Here is a 22288-nt window from a genome sequence, read left to right as displayed (position 1 = left end):
AGAGAGAGAGAGAGAGAGAGAGAGAGAGAGAGAGAGAGAGAGAGAGATATGGGGTGGTGGTGGCAGTATAAAAAAAGAGGCCTATGAAAGCTCAATCGGACAACGGTACGTTATCTTTGGTAAGCTCATGACCAAAAAAAAAGTAAGCCGCAAGCGCTTGGTAAGTTGTAAAAGGGGTGCAAACTCGCCGGCGGTCGGTCGGTTAAAAGAAAAACCAAAGGGGGAGCAAGCTGGCTGCTCCATCCTGTTTTACCTTCGGTGAGATTATCGACTGTCGCTGGCCGTCGCTCGAGGGTGACGTGTTCGCTCCCTCGGCCCGCTACTAAAATACGTTTTCTGTGGTTTGACTTTTGGATTGACAATTCACACCGGTAGGGTAGTGGCGGGCCTGATTCGACGAAGGAGACGCGAAAATGCGCGCGGAAAATGCCTGACGAGAAAGGGGGATGATCGACGGGGACGAAGACACGGGCGACGTTCGCTCGAACGTTGTCGTGGCTCCTCGGAAGGGTGGTCAGAAGGGGTTGTTCTCGGTAAACAGGCGCCAGCTGGCGCCGATTTGCGGAGGCACGAACTTAGCGCGCGACTATTTCAATTTCTCGAGCTTTCCGCGTTGACAGATAGTGAGGGGGTTCGTTACTAGCAAGCAGACTGCGGATTTTATACATTTATAGTGGATGTATTAGAGATATCTGATGATACTATAGACGAACTATAAAGAAAACTAGTACAGGGAAAAACAACTCATAACATTAATATAACGATAGAAATTGAAGAATTGACAGAAAACGTAAAATTGAAAATAGAAATCTTTGCACGAAACTAGCGTATTTCCGTCACGGTTTATCGATCACCAAATATTAGAACATGTTCGAACTCAGCACCCATCACAGGTAACTCTAGCCACAGGAAAGCCTCTACCTGCAGCCGTGGAACACGCACAGTCACTATCTGTCAACTTTCGCGACACGAGATATCGCATGCGGCAGCATTATCTTCTTTGCGTCGTTAATTGCAATTTCGCGGCAACACGAGTGCACCCGTGTCCGACGCGTAACACGGGCCAACCCGCGCGCCGCGGGGAAACAGAAGTCGAATCTCTGTGAATCAACAACGATCAAGAGAACCCTGCAAACTCGAGGATCGGCTGCGCTCTCGTTGCCCCACGATCGAACTCGTTCCATGGGTCGCTCGAGGTCCCAGGAACGAGTCTGTAACCTGTCGTCCTGTCTGATCGCGGAACAAAAGAGTGACACGGAGCAAAATGCAACACCTATGTGTAATATCGAACGCCTTGAAAAAAAAACAGAAAGTCGCCGTTCCACAGAAAGAAGCTCGAGCTAATCAGAGATGGGCAGAATTCATAATTAGATATTATGTTTTCAAATGGTAGTAGAAGGTAGAAAGTAGAATTGTTGTTGCTTGTGCGATGCGAACTATAGTTTGAATTATACTACATATATACCGAGTTAGAGTTTACGAAAAACAGTCTGTACCAAGGTGCAGTTCAAAAATCACAAGCACACAAGCTTTAAATTTGATATCAATAATGAAATATTAATTTAATTGTTCACAAGCATCAATTTCTTCTCTAGTTCATCCTATATAACCAAATTATGATCCAAGTTGACCGATAGCTTTTCATTCGTCTATTGTTTCTGTTTTTTATTTATTCATGACTCGAATAAAATCCATCTGCCCATCTATGGCTAATACGTCAAGAGGCAACCCACGAAATACCGAGAACACGAAAACAGAACGTAACAACGAGCAGCCAGGGTTTTTTTCGACGACATACTTACAAACGCTGCAGGTGAGGCTGCGACACGGCGTCCTCGCCGTTTCCGGTTTTACCGCTTTCCTCGAGATCGCGTCCAAACTCGCGGCGTGCGAGACGCTCCGCGACGGGCCCTCCGCGCCCCCCGCCGACGAGAAATTCCCGCCCTCCCAAATCCCAGACTTCTGGGAGACCTGAAACCAAAGAAAAGCAACACAGTTGGGTAAAATTTTTGAAGAAAAAACGTTTCAAATAGTTGTTTCTGTGTTTTCTGTGACTTCGGTTTCGTTACAGTGAAATGGCACGAGGGGGCTAACCTTTCAGTTCTCAACAAAATTTATTGGGGTGATGTTGGAGGGAAAAAGAGTAAAAAAACATTCAACCAGTGGAAAACCAGTGAAAAGTTCGACATTTTTGTAAGAAATTTGTAACAATGAGAAAACCGGTGCCCGTTATACAGGAAATATTGTGTTTTGTAGATTTTAACTTCCCAGACTTGTGTGTGGCTTGCATCGAGAAGAAAGCAGCGTGTCCCGTGTAACGACAACCTACCCTTGACTCGGACTTCCGTTTCACGTGACAGCAGGCTGGAAATATCGTTGGCATCGCGTACACTCGTACGACAAACGATCGATACGGGACGTGTTTTCCTAGCGGGTGCACGCGATCAGGCTGAATTTGCAGAGGGTACGGGGAGGGACCGCTTTCGGGGTTGAGGGCATGGTTTAAGGCTAAGGCTCGTCGATGGGGAAGAATATTAAGGTCTGAAAGTTGGTACGTATTGTCTCAAAAAAGGGTACGACTGTGTCTCGGCGTGTGTATCGTGGTTTGTCGTGGTCTTTGTATGCATTTAATAAAGAATGGAAGGAGGAGGAGCTCGACTTCAATTTCTTACTTCGATCGAGCGCGAAATGTTAACCTTGCATCGATCGAAATTATTACGTCTCATCAAGGGCGCATATTACCTTGCCTGGCTGAAATATTTCAAATAGAATAACGTAAATGTTATTATTAATTTGTAAGATATGTTAAATTATATTTTATTGAAAATTCAGGAGTAGTGTCAAATGCCATTTATATTTGTCAATGTCGACACTCCCCTAACCGGTGCATGGTACAAAAGGGTGAAGAAACATTGCCTTGGAGTGACGTTGATACGACCAGCGACAGCTGCGAGTCTTTAAAATTCGACTACTCTCGCGGGAATCGACGATTCCGGATATGTGTCGCTGATTCTATTAGTTCGGCTCGATAACGCGACCGACGTCCATTACGTTCGACCATCGGGGATGCTTGTGAAATTGAAACGGATGGAAGGAGTAATCGCGAGGGGTGGTTTCATCCCCGATACTCCAAACGACTACACGTGCGCTCCAATTGCGTAACTTAGGTGTGCTTCGTTATATCCACCATCCACGTTTCACCGCGCCATAATCTTACGTTTTGCAAAAATTTCTTTCTGTATGCTGAATGAAAGAAACATTCCATTTGAACGTGTAACTTAAATCTACGCGTATAAATTTCTGTATATTTACGTTTAAATATAGAGCGAAGAGGAACGATAAAGACATTAAAATTTCTAACGAGGATGACCATTTCGCTTGTAGCTAGTTCGATATTGATTCGAGGGTGCTATAAAAGTGTTTCACTTTTTTATTCGGTATTTTTTTTTCTTATAGCCGTTCAGCTTGAAGTCTTTTCTTGTTACTTACGTCGCTCACCCCCTCGGGACTGGCAATCGGCGCGGTGGTGCTGGGCTGTGCAACGTTTGCGGTTACTGTGAACGCTGCACCAGCATTGTTGCTCCCAGCTGGCGGGGGTGGAAGAGCGGGCGGGGGTGTGCCAGTCCTTCCAGGACCCCAAGATTCCATCATTGTGAGCGAACCACATGTTAGTGGGCTGAAAAATATAGAAATCGATTCCATTAGATGCAAGCAGTCGCCAGTGGTCGATCGACCAGCTAGGATAAATGAAATACTATTTGTTGAAATTTGATACTATTGTACAGTTGACAAAAGGCATGAAAATTTGTAGGATTAATATATTTACGAATGGAACCTTACTTAATCATTCGTAAATCAAGTTTTACTTTTTAATCTTACTCGGGTGTTTGAATCATTGATTTCTTGTTATTTGTAATTGCAAATATCCACGTTTCAACTATTGAGTTTTGAAAGAATAATATAGTTAGAAGATTTATTAAAAATTAAAACTTGTAAGATGAGAGACGATACAATTTTGAGCTGCATTTTTCAGCGTGTATAATGTTTCCTTTTAAAGCCTGTAACTTTCTTCGATACCTGAATATTGCCTTAAAATTTCATGGATGTAATATCAAGATTTTAAGGATTCGGGAAACGCAGCTAATAAAGAAAGTTCTGCTTTAAGGGTGGTTTTTACTATATCGAGTCAAGTACGTCAAACTTCTTAATTACATTTATTGAAACTGTGTTCCTGTACAAATATACAATTTAAATTTTATTAGCAATCAGTAGCCATTACATAGTTCAAGGTATTGCATCTATTAATTTTCCTTAGATATCTTAAAAAACAACTGTTTCTGATAAATTGTAGTATACAACTGCGTTGTAACATTTCACTTTAAATAGCGACGAGTTGCCCAGCAACAACTCATAAAAATTTCTCTGGATCGCAGTACTCTCCTCCCGCGCTGTTCTAAAAATAAAAATCATCGACATCATCCCACGAATTCTCCGCACGTACTTCACCCAACTCACCCGATTCTTCGTCGAAAAAGATCAATATTGATATCTCCCACCGCTCCACTGAAACATTCAACGACATTCTACGCTACGACCACGAAATCCCGCTTTTATCGCGGCGTGGCCGTTGCTTTATTCAATAACATTGACCGTAACACGCCGATGTAACCGCACGCTCAACGACGACGACGCCCGACGCCTCGTGTTCCATCAAGGAAATGCGTCCAGACGAGGCGGCTCGTCTCGTCGATAATCGAAGTCGATGGCACACAGAGAGAGAGCGAGGCGCGTGCCTCTAATCCCGAAAATACTCGGCAAAAGTGTTCCGTGATAAATCGTGGAAACCCTAAGATTATGCCAATGGTCGATACGGAACAGAGGTCAGACTTGGCGAGTGAAGTGTGTCAGTGTTAGGTCAGACTTGCCAATCGATACAGAAGCTGATGGGCCGCAACGCGATATACAGAGAAACCGCTCTGTGCGTGTGAACCGTAATGTAAACGAGGTTGGACTTTGTTTTGTTAACCTCCAACCGATGCACTTGTCCCCCCTTCATCCCCCCAACCTCTTTAGAAGCGAACGAACGACAACGGGTTGGTGTTTTATAGACGAGTTTCCGCGAGGAGTTTACGAAGCTCGAGCTGCTGGACATTTCTAGGGGAACTCGTTTGAGAAATGGACGCGAACAAGGCGGTTGTTTATTACGGGATCGCCGAATTTCCTGTTTTCGAAGAAAATTTCAGAACGGTTTTCGTGTGTATGTATATCCGTGGAATCGTTTCCGCGGAGATTTCAATACCCTTAGGAAACACGAGACACCGCCCGATACATCTTTTTGTTTGAGATTTATTCGATGCTCCGATCAGTCTGGAAAATTGAACTTCTCGTGGAATTGAGTACGAATCGTACGAGCAGCTTTTTTGTATCATCCATTACAAATATCCTAGCTTCTATTAACCGTAACTGTTGACAGTTGCCATAAATGGTAGTTACAATAATTATTAACAATATCTATCGCACGAGTAATAGTCAGGAATACCAGAATTGCAGAATTGCAGAAATATTCATTTTTCTCCGACTAATTTCTGGGTAGATCGAAAAGGCAGTGGCATTAGCTGTCGACTCGTTACCGTTATATCCCCTCGACAGTCATAAATTAGTTTGTCGCAGACGAAAATGTTCAGTCTCCCCGGTGCCTTCGAACCGCCTTGGATCCCTGTCGAGTTTGGACCAGTGTCTGGTCCATCGTTAAGTATTCTCTGTCCCTGTGATCGCTGGTGACCACTACTGACCAATGCTAACCAATACAGACTGTTGCTGACCATTGATCAATACTAGAGAAATGCATTCCTATCCTTTCTATCCCTCCATTTATTTTATTCATTTGTTTGGTACCAACGAGAGTTTATTTACTCGTTTAGTTATTTAATATTTGTCCTATTGTGAATGTTTTCTTCCTTTTTAGCTAGGTTTAACTTTCCTTTTTTTTTTTTTTTTTTTTTTTTTTTATGAAACATCGACTTCAACCAACCGAAAACAACTGTGTTCCCACGATCCATTTCCGTGCAACTCCCGAAACGACCCGGAAGTCAATTTCAGGATCATCAACCCCGAGAACGCTGATATCAGCATGGACGTCCGTGTGAGGAAAAAAATATCAAGCACAGGCGCGCAATTTTTCACAACAACGGAACCAGATCTCGAACGTTTGCCGGAACATTTGCCACGGAACGTCACCGAAAGACGAAGCGTCTCTGGTAATTGGGCATAAAAACCGCGCTTCGAGAACGGCGGCGGCGTTAACCTGGAAATCGTGGAAACGGGTTGCTTAATTTCGCGGAAGTTCTGGCCAGGCTTAGAAACGAATGTGCCATGAAACTAACGAAGCTTCAGATTAGGACACGCCCGAAGAAGGGTAATTCGGAACGTCCTTCTTTATTGATTTTTTATTTTAACAACTTTTCAAGAATATGGAAGAGAAATTGTTTTTTGATCTTTGAAAATGAACCTATGGGCGAAAATTGTTAAGACGTAAATATATAATATTTTGGGGTATAATAAATAGTTTTTTAAAAGGAGTTTTCACTTTTGGAAAATCCTTACTTTTACAAACATAAATTCTCCAATACTCTCAAATCCAACACTAATATTTACAATTCCACGAAACATTTCCTAAAACTGTTCTCTCAAAGTAATTATTTTTAAGCACCCGATCGATGTAGGTCCACCGCTGGACAAGACTGCCGCTGTGGAGGCTGAAAAAATTTCATACCGTACGAAGAGACATGGGAAAACTTGTATTGGCGTTGTTAGGGCGGGGACAAGTTCAGGGTAGTTTCGTTTGGAACATTTCCAACCATTTCGAACGCGTAATGAGAATTTCCCGTGCGCGTCGCTCGGGACACTCGTTACGATACGTCCATCGACACACATATATCAAGGGAGAAACGAATCAACCCCATTCGACGACCTTTCTCTACTTTCGGAGCAGCGCCGTTCTGTCTCTGAACGGCCATTTGTATGCATCGAGGGGCCGGAACGGGGCTGCTAGTAATTTCGTTAGGTCAAGTCGCGAATCTTTGCGTCGCGACAATTTATCTCGTGCTCTGAGAATAAAGGAGGAAATTCTGATGAAAAATCACCGCGCTCGTAAAAGCAATAACATGTTAAGTAATTTATATCTATTAACGTTGATGGATTAATTTAGAAGATATAGTAGTATGTACGTTATATAGTAGACGTTCGTTCATCGTCAGTAGTCGTGTTAATGAATACAAAATTAGATTAAACTATTTACTAGCTTTGGTCACTGTAGGTCACTCCGTAAATTACAACCTTGTACTACTTTCTCTTACGTGTATAATAGAAAACATATCTATTCTCTAATTCTTGTTTCTCAGTAGTTAGGTAATAATTACCACACCTTTAGTATGAACCTTATGTTTAAATTCCACGGTTTCATAATATATTTAGTACATGAAGTACTTAGTACTTATTTAGACATTTAATACTTGTAGACAAATTTGCTTAAATTAAAAGAATTATTGATAAATAAGGCTACTTAGAAGAAAGGGAACTATAAACTCCTCACACCCTAAAAAAAGAACTCGAAACATTTCCAGGAAAGGAGAATTAAGAATAAAATGAAAGATCGTTCTTTTCTTTTCTATCTGGTCTCGTCTCATTTCCGGTTCCACTAAGCTCCCGAACGAGCCATTCGAGAGATTATCAAGTTTTTCGCCAGCCGCGATCCCGCGATCGCATGAAAACGCAGTGGATTTATCGACGTTTACGGCGACCACACAACCCTGACATCGATTCCTCGGCCGTCGTGTTGACAGAATGATTTCGTAATACAAATAGATCCACATAATGGACTACCGCTTTTTTTCTTCGTCACGACCCTCTCCCCTTTCCCGGCCTCCTTTCAGCGGGGCAACTTTACCTTGCGGCGTTGCACGCTATTGTTGGGTGGGTTCAAGGAATTTACATGTCTAAAAAGTGGTAAATTGCTGTCATGCATTTGCATAGCAACTGGTTTGATATGATTCATTATCGCGAGACTCGAGATATTAAGAAGAAAGAGAGGTGAATTGAATTCTGAAAGCACACGATCAGAAGAGTTGCATCGAGAATCGAACTGAACTCAAATAAAAAACGGAATTGCAAAGTAAGGTTTCATCCAAGTCGGACGATAAAGTCAGAAAGTATTTAAACAGTTCCCATCGAAGGTTGAACGAGCGGTCGTACAATTTTTCCCCGCAACTTTAATCGCATTTTACGGATCGCACTAGTCACCGTTAAATATTCATACTTTTAATCAGCCTGCGGTGTTTTGTTCGGAGAATAGCTAATGAATCACAACTTTTTACCGCGTTTCCACGCTCCCCGGCTCTGTCCACTCTACTTTCGCACGCTAGCGTGTACAAATAATCTCCAAACAAAACGATGCCTGCGTAAACATTGTTTAAACGCCCAGTCTTTTCGCGTTTTGCCCTCTCTCGACTTTCTTTACTTTCTTTACTTTCTTTACTTTCTTTACTTTCTCCATTTTTCTTGCCCTACTTACAATTAATAAACAAGTCTTCTATGTGGGTTAAGTACATCGCATCTGAATTGCTTTTCTCCAAAAAACCGAATCCTTGATCTAAAATGTTAATTTGTCGAAGATGTTTAAAATTACTCTGACCCGTTAAATTTCCTTTCGCAATTTCTTGTTAATTGCAGACCAAATGGAATACACTGCTCCTTCGGATTGACGAGTGCGTGTTCGCACGCGAAGGCCTCTGAAAACAACTACAACAAAGCAGCTCGATAGGAAACTAGCACGTTTCGTTTCGCGGCAGCCCATCGTCATCGTCCTTTTCTAATCTCGGGACAGTTTGTAATTGAAACGCCTGAAAACCTCACGAGTCCTCTCCATGGAGAATTTCATATCAATTACATTTATTTCCGTGAAGCAATCTCAAGCTTCTCGTTGCACGAGTTGGAATAACTATTATAATGCGTCCAAAAAGTATCAGGCTTCTGAAGATTAATAAATTTCTAGATGAAGCTACTGCAATACGGCATTCCAAAACAATCAAATGGTACATGTGCGTTTCATTTGCACGATTTTCCAGCAATAAGAGCCTCGAAATGTTCCGTGGACCTGTAGTAACAATTAATGGCGACTGACTTTCATAAAATCCACACGTCGTTGCGTTCCAATAAATAGTGCCCGTCGCGAGCTTTCGAACCACGCTCGGAGCTTCCTCCTTTGTCACTCGTGTCTGAAATTCTGTACGCGGTGGTTGCGTGCATGCAAACCTCACCCTGAAATAGACGTCGTTGCCTTGAAATGCACTGCCTGGACTCCAGGCCGTTTCCGGTCTTGCACGCATCCATTATCCAACTGTTAATCACTGTCGATGTGTCAATCAATTAAAAATTTTCATCGTCTATGCATAAAAATTGTTCCCTCTTGTAGTTTTCTCATTTTTCTAATCTATTTGATTACTAAATTGTTATTAGTACAAAAATTTAATTTGTTCCCCCACTTCTGCCCAAGCAATTCTCCACACAAACCAGTGCGAAGCGTTACGACGTAACAATCGTTATTAATTTTATTTACAGGAAAGTAGGTCACTCGATCGAATTCCGAAATTCGTACTTTTAAACACACTTGGAATTATTAAATCGCTGCTTCTGGTTGAACAGTGAGATGAATGAGGCCTCTACCCAGCTCGCTTCGGCCTTAAGCCATTCAATAAAGCTTGCCCGCAAATGGCTTCGGTTCTGAACTATATTGAATCCACTTGTCACGATACAGTAATACTCCCACGAAACTGGCCGTACGGAACTCCCTCGCCAGGCATATTACACCTGTACCTAACTATGTTCAACATTCCTCATTGTTCTAACTTCCAAATGAATGCACTGCTCGACGATAGTCTTGATCCTCCAAAGGAACGAGGAGGTTGACGGAGGCGTGAATATTATTGGTTTTTACTCGAGCTCTCTTTTCTTAATTCTTGAAAGATTTGTTTGGCTATGTATGCAATTTTTAGAAAATACGCATTATATTTAAGCTTTAAGAGTCTAAATTTGAAACGTCGAAACAGATTAACCGTTTAGAGTAATCCAGCCAAACTCAGATTCCCTCAAACTCTTTCGATCGAGCATCCGAAATCCGCAGGAAAGTATCCTCGAAGAGTGTCGCAGGCTTGAAACCAGAAAGTTTCCTCGACTTCGATTCTCTCGGAGCCCAAAAAACCAAGTTTGCCGCTGATACATCCCTCCTTTGTCAAACTCCAACCACACAGAGTCGTACTTTCGTTAGACGAAATTAGTTCTCCGGTTGCGGGGGCAGAGTTAAGAGCTCTGACTGCTTTGGAGACTTAAAAGAAACGAACTTTTGTTCTCGTTTTCTTGAAATCGCAAGGCTTGCGGACATTTCGCTGAACTATGGCGAAGTTCAAAGAAATTGGTAATATTATATAAATTTGAGTTGAACTCTGTGTATTTTAATATTGTATCCTGAAAGATTAAAGCAGTGGGCGACAGCCAATTAGGATTCTGTGGTTCAAGCAGTGACCCATGCCGCTATAACAATTGAACAAAGGACTGAATAAAACATCGTTATTTTTAATTGAGAAGTTAACCTTTCAACAAATTGTAATTTTTGTCACAATTGTACTTTATGTTTATAACATACCTACTTTCATAAATAATTTTAAAGCTTCTATCGTATTTTCATAAGTTATTCGATATATCGTTTTCGTAAATATCTATGAAATGTTGAATTGCTATAATTTTTTAAAAATACCCTCGAATATCTGCAGTTTATAGAGGCCAAAAATTCCCTCTAAAGCTTCATTTCGCTGGGACTGTTTGCTCCACCGTTACGAGTAATTGATATAGTCCCGGCCTAACGAGTCTCCATTTATTTTCATGAGCTGACTCGCGTGTTCGACGAAATCGCCTCGAAATGTGTTGTAATCAACGCTCGCCTCCGTTTCCGGTCCAGAAATCGACACGCGCGTCGGATGCATTGCTTCCCGTCGACGAACTGCTACCTCAAGGTATTGCTCTACCTTGACCAGTTCAAAACAAACATTATTTTAACGAATTTTTCACAGTAAAAATTCATTTGAGGGCTTTGAAAACCACTTATTTAATTTAGTTTGATTTATATAAACAATTCTCATAAATTTCTTTTTCGTGTCACTCAAATTTGAAACATTTCTTCAAAGCGTTCCCTTCTCCACATTATTTTAGAAAATGTCTAAATTATAATATTCGCGAAAAAGTTTTCAAATTTTTGAAATTGCCAAGGTGGTGCAACCCTTTATTGAAGCTTTTGACTCGCATCATGGTCACGCACGCTCTCCCTGGCGCGAGATAAAATCTTCAGACTCGAACGAACGCCTTCGTTCATCCTCCTTCGTGCCTTTCTATTTTTTTTTTTTTTTTTTTTTTTTTATTCAGCCAGTCCATTCACAGACCTGTTTATTCACACGAGGCCACTGTCTTTTCACGATCATTGAAAGAACCGGCCTATATACGTGCGAACCCTTTTCAATCTGTCTTGGAAAGCATTCTTTTTTCCAAGGAATTCATGGTGGTCAAGTCTTGACTTTGAGGGAGGTTTGCTTAAATACATTTTTACTATTAGATGTTAAATTAGGGAAGACCGAGGTCAGATGTTACACTTTATTATTTGCATTTATGATTACTAAAAATTTGGTGTTTTCATTTCTTTTTGTTTAGTGGTTAAAATGGATAATTTCGAGTGATTCGTGTCTTTTGGCTTATTTTGCTGCATTGATTCCAGTCGAGACGAGTTGAGGCTCAAAACTACATCGATTTTCAAAGTATCTTTCTACCTGTTTTGCACTTTACTTCGAACGATTTTTATAGAACACATTCCACTTTTAGAAACGCACGTAACAGACAAGGTTTACTCTAGAGGAACAAACGTCGGAGGTCGAAAAGAATTCTTGCTCATTAAGGCGAGCACGAAAATGCTTCAAGTCAAAGTTCAAACGAACGACGTCGGGAATAGGTGAAACGTTCGAAACACGGCGAAGCAAAACGCGTTTCTGTTCTTTCTGAGTAGCCTTGTCGCATTCACCTGGCCGTTTCTCAATCCCCGTGCCGTGACGTTGCGTGTTAACGTGCCTCACCTTGAAGTGCGCAGTAAAACCGGGACATTCCTCTTTGTCACCGTAAAGCTGTGGCTTTAACGAAACCTCCGGATTAATCAGAAGCTCTGACTAAACTTTCTTTTCCGTAACTTCCACGCAACTCTACGCGCTGCGACAATCTGTTCTCCAAGATTTGTGTTTGCCTTTATTTCATCGAGACGTGGACACACGATTGTCTGAGTTGATCCTTTTCTATTATAAAGCAGAGGACAATGTTCGATCAAAAATTGATTGAATCATATTTCATCATCTTCAAGTTCTGTTGGAACAGAGACATAACCAACGATACTTCCAAAACTTAGTTCCATTCCTTTGGCAACTTGGATAAGTTTCTAAAATGCTTAACTTTCTCTGTCCCCGACACCAAAATAACAAAAACTCTTTCCGGATACATTCCACTCACAAATTTCGACTTTTCGCGAGTTTATAATGGTTGCAATTACAAAGTAATTAAGTCCCCGATTCGGAGTCACGGGACTTCCGTCGCGTCGCGTGGATTCGAGGCCTCAAGCTACGGGTACTTCCGTTCCACGGATTGCCACGACAACCTCGCGCGAGAATAAGGAAAAACGAAAGTTCGTCGTTTAACAATCAGCCTTGAGATAGGAATCAACGAACGCTTTCGCCTGGTCAAGCTATCGCGGAGGTCCTAAACTCGCCCGCTGATCTCTGAAACCCTCGAGGCACACCAGTTACGAAATTTGTCAGCCCTTTTTTTCGCCATCAGATCCGTATCGTAGCTGAAATTACCGTCGCGTGTCTCCGCGTCGCCTTGCTCGAAACTTTTCAACCTGGCGTTCGTCAGAATTTCCAAGGTATCCGTCATCGTCGCGCAACTTTCTGATCGTTGCCGGTTCGGTCGCGTGTCGAACGCGCGCCTGGCTCACCTTGAAGAGAGGAACCCCGCCATGTGCACTGTCTCCGGCAGTTCCTGTCCGAATCCAAGGTCGTAGCCACGATCGCATTACTCTTTGTCGTTCCTCGTGCTTCCCGGTTCCAGGGATTGTTTATGTCGCTTGGCCCATCTTGCGTGCGAACAGAGCTTTCGGATATAAACGTCGCACCCCTGATACAACCACGTTCCCTGTCAGGCCACATTTGGCCGAGGGACAGACCAATAAGATGGCCAAAAGTGTCTTTGTCGACTTTAAATAGGGGTACTTGAACAACAGGTTTGAATGGGGTTGAACGATACGATGCACTTTAACCTCTTGCTATATCATTTAAGGGAGGATTATCTCTTCTAGATTACATCTAGAAAATTAGCCTATTAAATTACTATTCTATCCTCCACGTACTATTAGATAGTTAAAATCTGCAGTTCGAGTTGTGCTTCGATCAGCAAACCTATATAATAGATTTAACCACGTGAATATAAAGCGTACATGCCACATATGACGATACGCATCTATTCGCATCATTGATAACAAAAATAAGTTTCCCATGACCGCGTTTAAATTGCGCTACAAATGGGATTATTCGGTTTGTTCGAGTGTTGTTAAACTTGTCCACGTTCGCTCGTCATCGGTTTACAATAATTTCTGAATGATAGATGCTGTTCAGACCGTAAAACCATTAAAATCGAAATGGTGTGAAGCGTCAGGGCAGCGTCAGGTCGATGCTATCCATTTGAATCGAACTCGATTAGATCGACACGTACTGCAATAGTCCGCACGCGCTCGCGATTCCCGTTAAATGATACACGTGGGACACGCGTTGCATATTCATTACGGACCGCACAATGTTTGTCCCGTGCCCCTAAGAACGTAAATACCGGCGAAAAATGAATGGAAAGTTATTGCCTGTAACGATTAGCGATGGCGACAACACCGGTTGCAATCGATGCTGTTTTCTAATGAATTGATAATTTGATTATTTCTATGAATTTCTCCTCAAAATAAGTATCTGATCTAATTTCCTTATCCACACTACTCCCTGCTTTTTATGCAATGTAGCAGGAATACTCCTAAATCCTCGTCAAAGAAAAACCTGGCTGGATGGTCCTCTTCAAGAATTGGGTTAATGGAGATCGAATTCACAATAGTTCCCCTCCCCCATCCTTTGTCGTTCCCACCAACTTCGCACAGCGCCAGAGCCGTTTCGACCGTGCCAATGAGAAACGGATGATCCTAGAGCGTACCCGTTGCTTATGACGTCCCTTTCGCGATAGTTGTCCAGACTTATTAAGTCCCATTTGTCTTCGGGATTCAAGCCTCGGCGAGAAACTGCGACCAGGTCAGGTGTCTTTTATCGGAAATACCGTTGAAAACATATTTTTCTTCGAGCCCGGGATCGTAGTAAACATAACTCCAGTTTACAAACGCTGACAAATACGAGGTAACTTTTCCACGAGGCGAAAGGTCAATCCGTGCTCATCCCTTCAACGAGTCGTTTAACAACGTCGAGAAGAAATTCTACGATTTCTGTGAAAACCAGACACTTTAGATGTGAAAGTGGACAAACTCTTGCAAAGATGATCTGTTGTCCATACTTTTATTTAATCGTCGCGAATGGTGTGCTACAAATTCTTTAGTTGTCGAGATAATGTTTCTTCACTACAGGTGTAGAATGTTATTTTTTTTGTAGATATTCCAAGTGTTTTGTGTTTACTGTAGGAATAGATATTATTGGAAGCGAGGGTACAGCAACAAACGTCTTAAAAAAAAGAGACTCTCATTCGCTATAAAATAGACGACCAACAACAATGAGATTCCGAGACACCGATTTTCTACGTCTCTTTTGTTCGTAAGACAACACGTCACTGCGTGTCTTGATCGCGCAGTCCGAAACGAAACGGAATGAAATATCGTTTCGCGAAGACGAGCTACCATTCACGCTAGCCAGATTTATTGGCCGGACTCCCGCTGAAACTAGAAGTGGGTTCCTTTAGCGCGAAACTTGCAATGATCAGCGAAACGGGAAAAGGTACGTGGAAAGTTTTAAGAAGCGTCCGGCGATAACGCTGTCGAGAGATCGGTCGCGGAGATTGCGGCACCGACGATAGCAATTGTTGCGATACAATTGCCAAGGCCGGAAACACTTCTAGCTAGGGATATCCAATCGATCGTCGACTACGAAAGCAAGGAAACAAGCCACGAGGAAGAACGCGAAACAGGAAATTCGACTAAAGGGACTCGATGCGCCAAAAGAAACGAATCGAAGAATCTGCTTCGCAATTTATCGCCTTACGGTGCTTATTTCCTTTTTTCGATATCCTTATTTTTAAAGCATGATCATTTTTAACAAATATAAATATAACTAAAAAACAATTTTCTCAGTCTTTGAGATACGATACATACATTTGTTGTGCGAAAGGAAGAGATAGGAGTTGGAACGAACGTTAAAAAGTTTTAATAACTGAACTCTCGACTGGTAGACAAGGCTATCGAAGACTGCAAACTTTTTGACAATGTCAATGATTTATGATCGCTCGAGTGTCGAGGCTCGTTACACGTGAGACATTCGGCACACAGATCAATCGCACCGTGACACGAAGAACGTATCGAATGATTTTTCCGGTGATAATGATCGACACGAAAGAAATTCGTTCGCCGATGCGTGACCCATGCACGTTGAAGATATCGCACGATTGCTTCACGGCGAGGGTTGTTTACGAAACCCTTAATCAATTCGGTGGTACCAAACGGAGCTACTGTTTACCCAGGCGACTGCCAATATTTGGTCTCACGTCTGGTTTCGATCGTTCCAGCTCGAGTGTCATGTTTTTCCTACGTTGGCAAACAGAAATCTCTACGGCAGAAATATTTCTATTTCGCCGCGGCTCGATTGCATACTCGTACATCAACTTTTCAATTTTACTCGCAATTTTTTCCATCCAGTGACTACGCGATGCCAATACGTCCCTTCTTCCAAGGAATGATTTACAAATTTTCGAGATGCTGCGAACACGGCCAAAACAATGCAGTGTATCATTAACGAGCCGAGTGCACTTAGTTAGGTCAGCTTCGTCAGTTTCTTAATTGGCTTCTGTAGAACACCGCAGTACGACGAAAACACCCACTGGCAAGAAACGCGACCAACTTTCAAATCGTGAAACTCGACCACGAGAAAGACGAGATACATCGAAAATCAACGCGTGTTTCCTCGAGAATCGACTTTCACGGACATAGATACTTCAGAATTCTGCATCGTGTATTTTTCGCGGGATACGGTTTTTATTTAACATGATTTTGCTTTTATATGCGACTGTAAAAGAAACTAGGTCGACCTGAAGTGTGACTGTGTTACGGAGCAGACTGGACAAATTTTATTTAAAATTGCAAGGATTATTTCAGTCTTGTATTTCGAAGGTTTCTGAAATACCTGAAATAAGTTTTATATAAAAGATATTAATTGTTTCAAGGAAACGTTAGTATGATTAGAAATTCCTGTTGTTTAGATGGCGCTACTGTTACTCTAATTCTATCAAATATGTATTTGAAATTTTATACGTACTTCTGGTACTAAAACTTGTTTCTACCATAAGTATTCAAGAACTACTTCTACTACGTTTAGCGAAATGCTTTATCTTAATGATCACTTTGGTTAATTTAATTTAACAATGGTTCATTTATTCACACACGTGTTTCCAATGTTTAACATCGTAAATACATAAAATCCTCTGTGTATCGATTATTCGCTATCCTTGCGTCGCTCATGAATAGAATAAGGTGATACGTATCTAGAAACTTTCCAATAGATGTCTATCAATCTTCTCTAGCTTCAACTACAATCCGATAAAGGTGAAATGCCACTTCATAAATCTTTATATCAAATAGTACCGTTGTCAACATCGCTGGTTTTCATTTAATTACGAACCAAGCGAACAAACTAGCACTCCCCCCCCCCCCAAATGAAACAAGATGAGTGCAGATGACATTACATGCTATTTATCAGATTGCGCAGCTTCGACTGTGCAACTCGATAAGCGAAGTTTCCGAGAATATTTAAGGAAAGTTTCAAGACTCACCAGTTCTCAGAAGCGTCCTCGTCGAGGATGGTCCCGTCAGCAAGTCGATGAGGTAAGTTGGTCGTGTTTCTCGGTCGATTCCTGACCCTCGGTGGACCGACGACACCGGTCCTGGACAGGCCAGCGCGAAAGGACGCCCTTGCCCTGTCGACTGCTCGAGTCAACGTCATTGAATCTTATTAGTGATTGTTAGTAGAAACTGCTAGTGCTAACTATACTCTGGAGAAAACATATTGCGGGAATTTACCGTACCGCCATCGCGAGACAAATTCGGAAATTATGGAAAACTTTCACGATCCTTCTATGTATATGTCCTTTCAGGACTTTAATTATTTAATACTTTTGAATTAATAGAGTCCAATTAATAGCGTGCAAAGAGTCTGTAGATTTTTGTCTGTCGAGTCTGTAGTCTGTACATCCGTAAATTTTGTTTAATTTCCAAACAATTGCAACGTGTAATAAATAAAAAAGGCTAAAAACGTTTTGCACACACCATCTTCCCTGCGACTTTGAAAATTGGATCGCCCGAAACGAAACTCGGTCGAAACAATAATCACAGGCGGGACACCTTTGTTTGATTTTCATCAGACTTTTCTAATTTTCCCGTCAAAACTCCGCGCCGCTGGAGCACGCTTCCCGAGTTCATTGTATTTTCCACGGGTGCAATATTCCCGGGGAAAACTTTTCGAGCCCTCGCCGTGGCATTCTGTACGTGTGACTTCGCGCAATATATTTTTCTCAGCGAACAGGGGACTTGAGTGAGTTACACGTGCGCGAAGTTAGTCACGGGGCTGGATTAAACAAACTTTCGCTGGAGTGCAAGGAAATAGGAGCATGAATCGCGTCGCGTTCAGAGACAGGAGAATACTAGGACACGGAGAATGTTAATAAAAATGCGTGAAAAATAAAAGGCATGGGCTAGAATGAACAACTCCCTACGTGTAATTTACATGTAACCCTTTATTTCGTACATGTACGGTGTAAAATAGCTCAAAGAAGGTAAAGGTGGCAAAATCGAATTGCCGATGAATATTATCCAGACTGATGTGTTAATCGCAACGGCTTAATTAAGCTACCTACGAAACAATTAATCTTATAACTCGAACATCAGAAATAGATTACTGGTGTATGAAAAGAAAAGTGACGAAAAAAGGTAATATCTGAGAAGAAGTTCTGAACGTGGGTCGAACCCGAACCAAAAATAATATCGCCCCAGCAGGCAAGCGCCTTGCCAATCACGCTATGTCCTCGTTTGTTAAGTACTGTCATACTACGGCACATAACGCACATCTGAGCGTTAATGTTAAACATCTCGAAGGCTATTAATCGTATGACCTCAAAACCATGCGCCATTGGTTTCGGTATTCCGAATACTATCGGTTTGCAGAAGCTCGATAAAAGAATCGAGAGTTACACGTAGCGAATTATTCTTTCTGATTGAGGATACGCAGACTTCTGTTGACATCTCGAACAAGAACACAGAGTCCCGTGAAATTTCAGATTTATTGTTGCACGGACGATTGGATCGCTGGCACACGAATTCGGCGATTCCCTATGATCGTCATATACAGTTCTTTGATTTTGCGCCAAACTCGAGTCGTTGAACTTGGAGAGCAAAAATACAATGTTTGTCGCTCTGAGACCTGACGAGAAGCTGGTCGCATAATTGAAGAAGATAAATGAAGATTTGGTGTCTAACATGAAGATACGTGTCCAAATACATATACCGTCGAACGAAAATAATAAAACTCCACAATCAAAAGTCTATCCACGGATCCAGATTGAAAGCCACTGCTCTAGGAGGATAAATCGAAATAAAATGTAGGTAAAAATAGTGAAGAGTTGTTATGAATAAGCGTGACAGAAGAGACGCGCGTGCGGCTCGATCGTTCAGCCGACAGGCTCCGTGTCCATTTTAATAATCAATTTCGTTTCCAACGCTGTAACCATCAGCTGATTCGTCCGCAGGGGCTAAGGGTGGATTATCAACCGGCAGGTGGGGTGTCTATAGCATCCTATACGGGGGTAGAACATTTATTACCGGGTCAGGGTTAACTGTTAGGCGCGCCACACACGTCCAGCGACTCTTCTGCGGCGTCATTCTAAAAATAGTACCGCGAACACTCCAGATATAAAACGTGACCACGCGTGTCTCTTCCTCTTTACGTGTCCACGGCATGAACGCGTCTAATTCATATTACGGACACGGCTGTCCCATCGAAATCGTCGGAGGAATCTCTGGTCAGTGCGAGGGATTCATGCTAAAAATTGCAAACTATGTATTCGTGAAGCAACGTCTGGCAGGACACTTCCTCTAACAAACAACGAGGGCCAATTTTACCACAGCTATATATATAACCGACAAAAATATATTCTTATTCCCAAGATACACCTAAACATCCAGTAAAAAAAAAAAAACTCAGGACTCGCATTTGTTTCCTCAAAATGAATTCCCAAAGAAGTCCATCTTTTAAAGCAACCGTCTAACTCTAAATTTGGGGAAGGGAAATTCTAATACAAAGGGGACCTGGTGGATCAATTACGTTCCTCTAGAATTCATGGAGTCCCTCTATATATACATGGAAATCGAAAAAAAAACATTCCTCGTAAGAGCTCCGTCCCTCTCGAAGATAAAATAAGATAATAGGAAATCGGTTCAGATTGTGACGTTCTTACAAGGGACGATCGAACATGGTCGTTGGGACGTGACACGCGGAAGGACGTGCAAACGAGTAATTCGAGAATGGCGCAGGATATCGTTGCCACGGCTCATTATGCGGACAAATCTGACCCCGATCTCCGATTGTAATAATCTTCGTCACAATGAGAGCTACGTCGTGTGTTACATGGCCCAGTTGCCAGCGAGCCGGCCCTGAATGTCGCCGACGCTGTCTTATACCGATCGGTGCAGCAGAAAATAATGATCCTCCAGCTTAAAAGCCGCAGGAAACTATATGCGATCGCGGCACGGAACGTCTTGGCAGGATATCGTGTTAAGCGTCAAGCGTGCGTTCCGTCTTCTCGGCTGGCTCGAGTGCCATTGTGGCTGAATTCGTGGATTAGGCTACCCCTTTCGACTAGTGTAGCATTATTCCAGGGTGGTGGGCCCTCTGTTAGTCTTCGAAGGATTGGAACCTTTTTTCTCGATGAAAATATTAATATATCAGAGGGCTATAATTGAAATAAAAGAAAATGATTTTGACCATGTTAGTATCGTCTTTCTTGGGTTACTGGGTAGCTGAATGTAAATTTTCCGGATCCTCAGTTTTATACTCCAAAAAGTATGACTGTTTTATACATGTATATATAATTATTATAATAAGGGACTTGACAAGAAACAACATACAATATTTCGCGATGTCTCCTTGTTAGTTAGTGCACGAGGCGTTTGAACATCGACCGCCACGTGTCTAATTATTTTAATTAATTTCGACTCGTTGTATTATGCCAAGTGTGCTCGTGGAATTATACTTGAAACACAGTTTACGCGGAAAAATCGGCAAAGCAGGGTGTTCGTGTTCCCCACAATATTTTCACCTCCGTTTTAATCGCGCAGATAGAAACAGCTTAAGGACTGAATAAACCTCTTGGACAGAAAATAAATACCACGTTAAGTCTTTTCCCCGAGAACATTATAAAGCGTAGACAATCTTCTTACAGTTTTGCGCAAGGATAAGTATCTTTATTAAAGCGTTTCCGACGATTATTTTATGAAATTACGCGTCTCTTATGAAAGACAGTTTACTCTTTAAAAAAAAAAAAAACATATATAAAGAAAAGGTGATTCAAACGAACCATAGACCAAAATGTTTCGACAAGGATACCCTTGCTTTGTACAACGCTGGAAGTGTGAAGATTGTCTTGTATTATGAATCATAATTGAATAATATTGACAAGGAAGACCCTGCAGACGAGATTGCTTCCATTAACATCCAAATTCGGCTTTTACATCCGCGAAAGTGAATTCCAGCAATTTGCTTAGCATTCTCTCGACGGTTCATCCGATCAATCCGTGGGCTTCGTTAAACGCTATAATCGAGCGGGTTAACCGGTTTTTAGTGACGCTACAATTTTAATTGTTTCTGGGCGCAGGAGACCTAAAGCGTCAAATATATTCGATAAAAAAAACAACAATTTGCATAACCTATCGAATAACCCGTAAAAATATACATAATTTTAAAACATGGTTCCAGCAAGTGTTTTTCAATGTTATAAAAGCTCTTCAATTGAAAAAAACAAATAATTTGTACAAAGTTTCAAATCTGTATTGCAATTTCAAGTTTTTTTATGCGATAAGCTATCGAACAACACCGCGAATGAAATTACATGCGAAAGTATTGCAGAAATCAAGAGACCAATTTATTTTAAATTCTGGTGAACAGAAGTTCCGTGGTAATTTCTACGAGCACCTTTCGTACATCAGTCTGTGGCAAGGAAGGTCACAGTGCGCTTCAAGTACGCTCCTACAGACACACCCAGTTTTAACACTTAACTACGTGACCCAGTGTCCCCGTCGTTGCACAACGAAAGCCAAACGTAAACACAGCACACACAAACCGAATGTAGAAATAAATAGGACAAACAAAACCGAGGAAGGGATATCTTTCTTCGGTGCCCACGTTCGAGTCTGTCATCGTGAAATTAATGGGAATCGGATTACTTTCAACCCTTGAGTTCGTCATTCGTGTTGTAAACTTCGAATAAAGCACTATCGAATGTATAAGGATCGAATGATGCCGATAATTCGAAGCGTGGATGTTTATAGATGAATGACGGTCGAATGGATTTTTATTTTCATGTCATTGTGATGAAAATGATTAATTTAGGGGTCTGTCTCGGGAAATATTTTAGAGGTAAATGTTAATTCTTTGCGGTCTTGTGTCGAGTGTAATTCGATACCATATTTTACTGTGATAAATTCTGTGTCAGGGCAACGTCGTCGTATATTCAAAACTGGTCATGGCTTTTGAAAGAAGTCTTGGCATAATGACAAAATTCCTGCTGCGGTAGATCTTACTGCTCCCAAAAATTTAAGATTCTGTTTGAAAATTTTTATTTATAAATTTAGATCGTGGGTTAGAAACATTTTAAACAATATCGTACCATGAACCATGTACCGTTACAAACAATA

At 41.7% G+C, this 22288-nt stretch overlaps 1 protein-coding gene across 6 annotated transcripts in view; it reads right to left on the bottom strand.

The window, feature by feature from the left end:
* Positions 1 to 22288, bottom strand: part of LOC128881420 (potassium voltage-gated channel subfamily H member 2) — a 119622-nt gene that overhangs the window by 59704 nt on the left and 37630 nt on the right. For 5 of the 6 annotated variants that reach the window (XM_054132438.1, XM_054132439.1, XM_054132440.1 and 2 more), the window contains exons 4-7: positions 17158 to 17308; positions 3490 to 3676; positions 1803 to 1971; positions 254 to 322 (exon numbers count right to left, since the gene is read on the bottom strand). In XM_054132438.1, the coding sequence (XP_053988413.1) occupies positions 254 to 322; positions 1803 to 1971; positions 3490 to 3676; positions 17158 to 17308 (576 nt within the window). The remainder of the gene's footprint in view (positions 1 to 253; positions 323 to 1802; positions 1972 to 3489; positions 3677 to 17157; positions 17309 to 22288) is intronic. The other variant, XM_054132441.1, reaches the window with a different exon arrangement.

Source organism: Hylaeus volcanicus, chromosome 8 (genome assembly GCF_026283585.1).
Source record: "Hylaeus volcanicus isolate JK05 chromosome 8, UHH_iyHylVolc1.0_haploid, whole genome shotgun sequence".
Taxonomy (NCBI): domain Eukaryota; kingdom Metazoa; phylum Arthropoda; class Insecta; order Hymenoptera; family Colletidae; genus Hylaeus; species Hylaeus volcanicus.
This window is presented reverse-complemented; position numbering and strand designations above follow the sequence as displayed.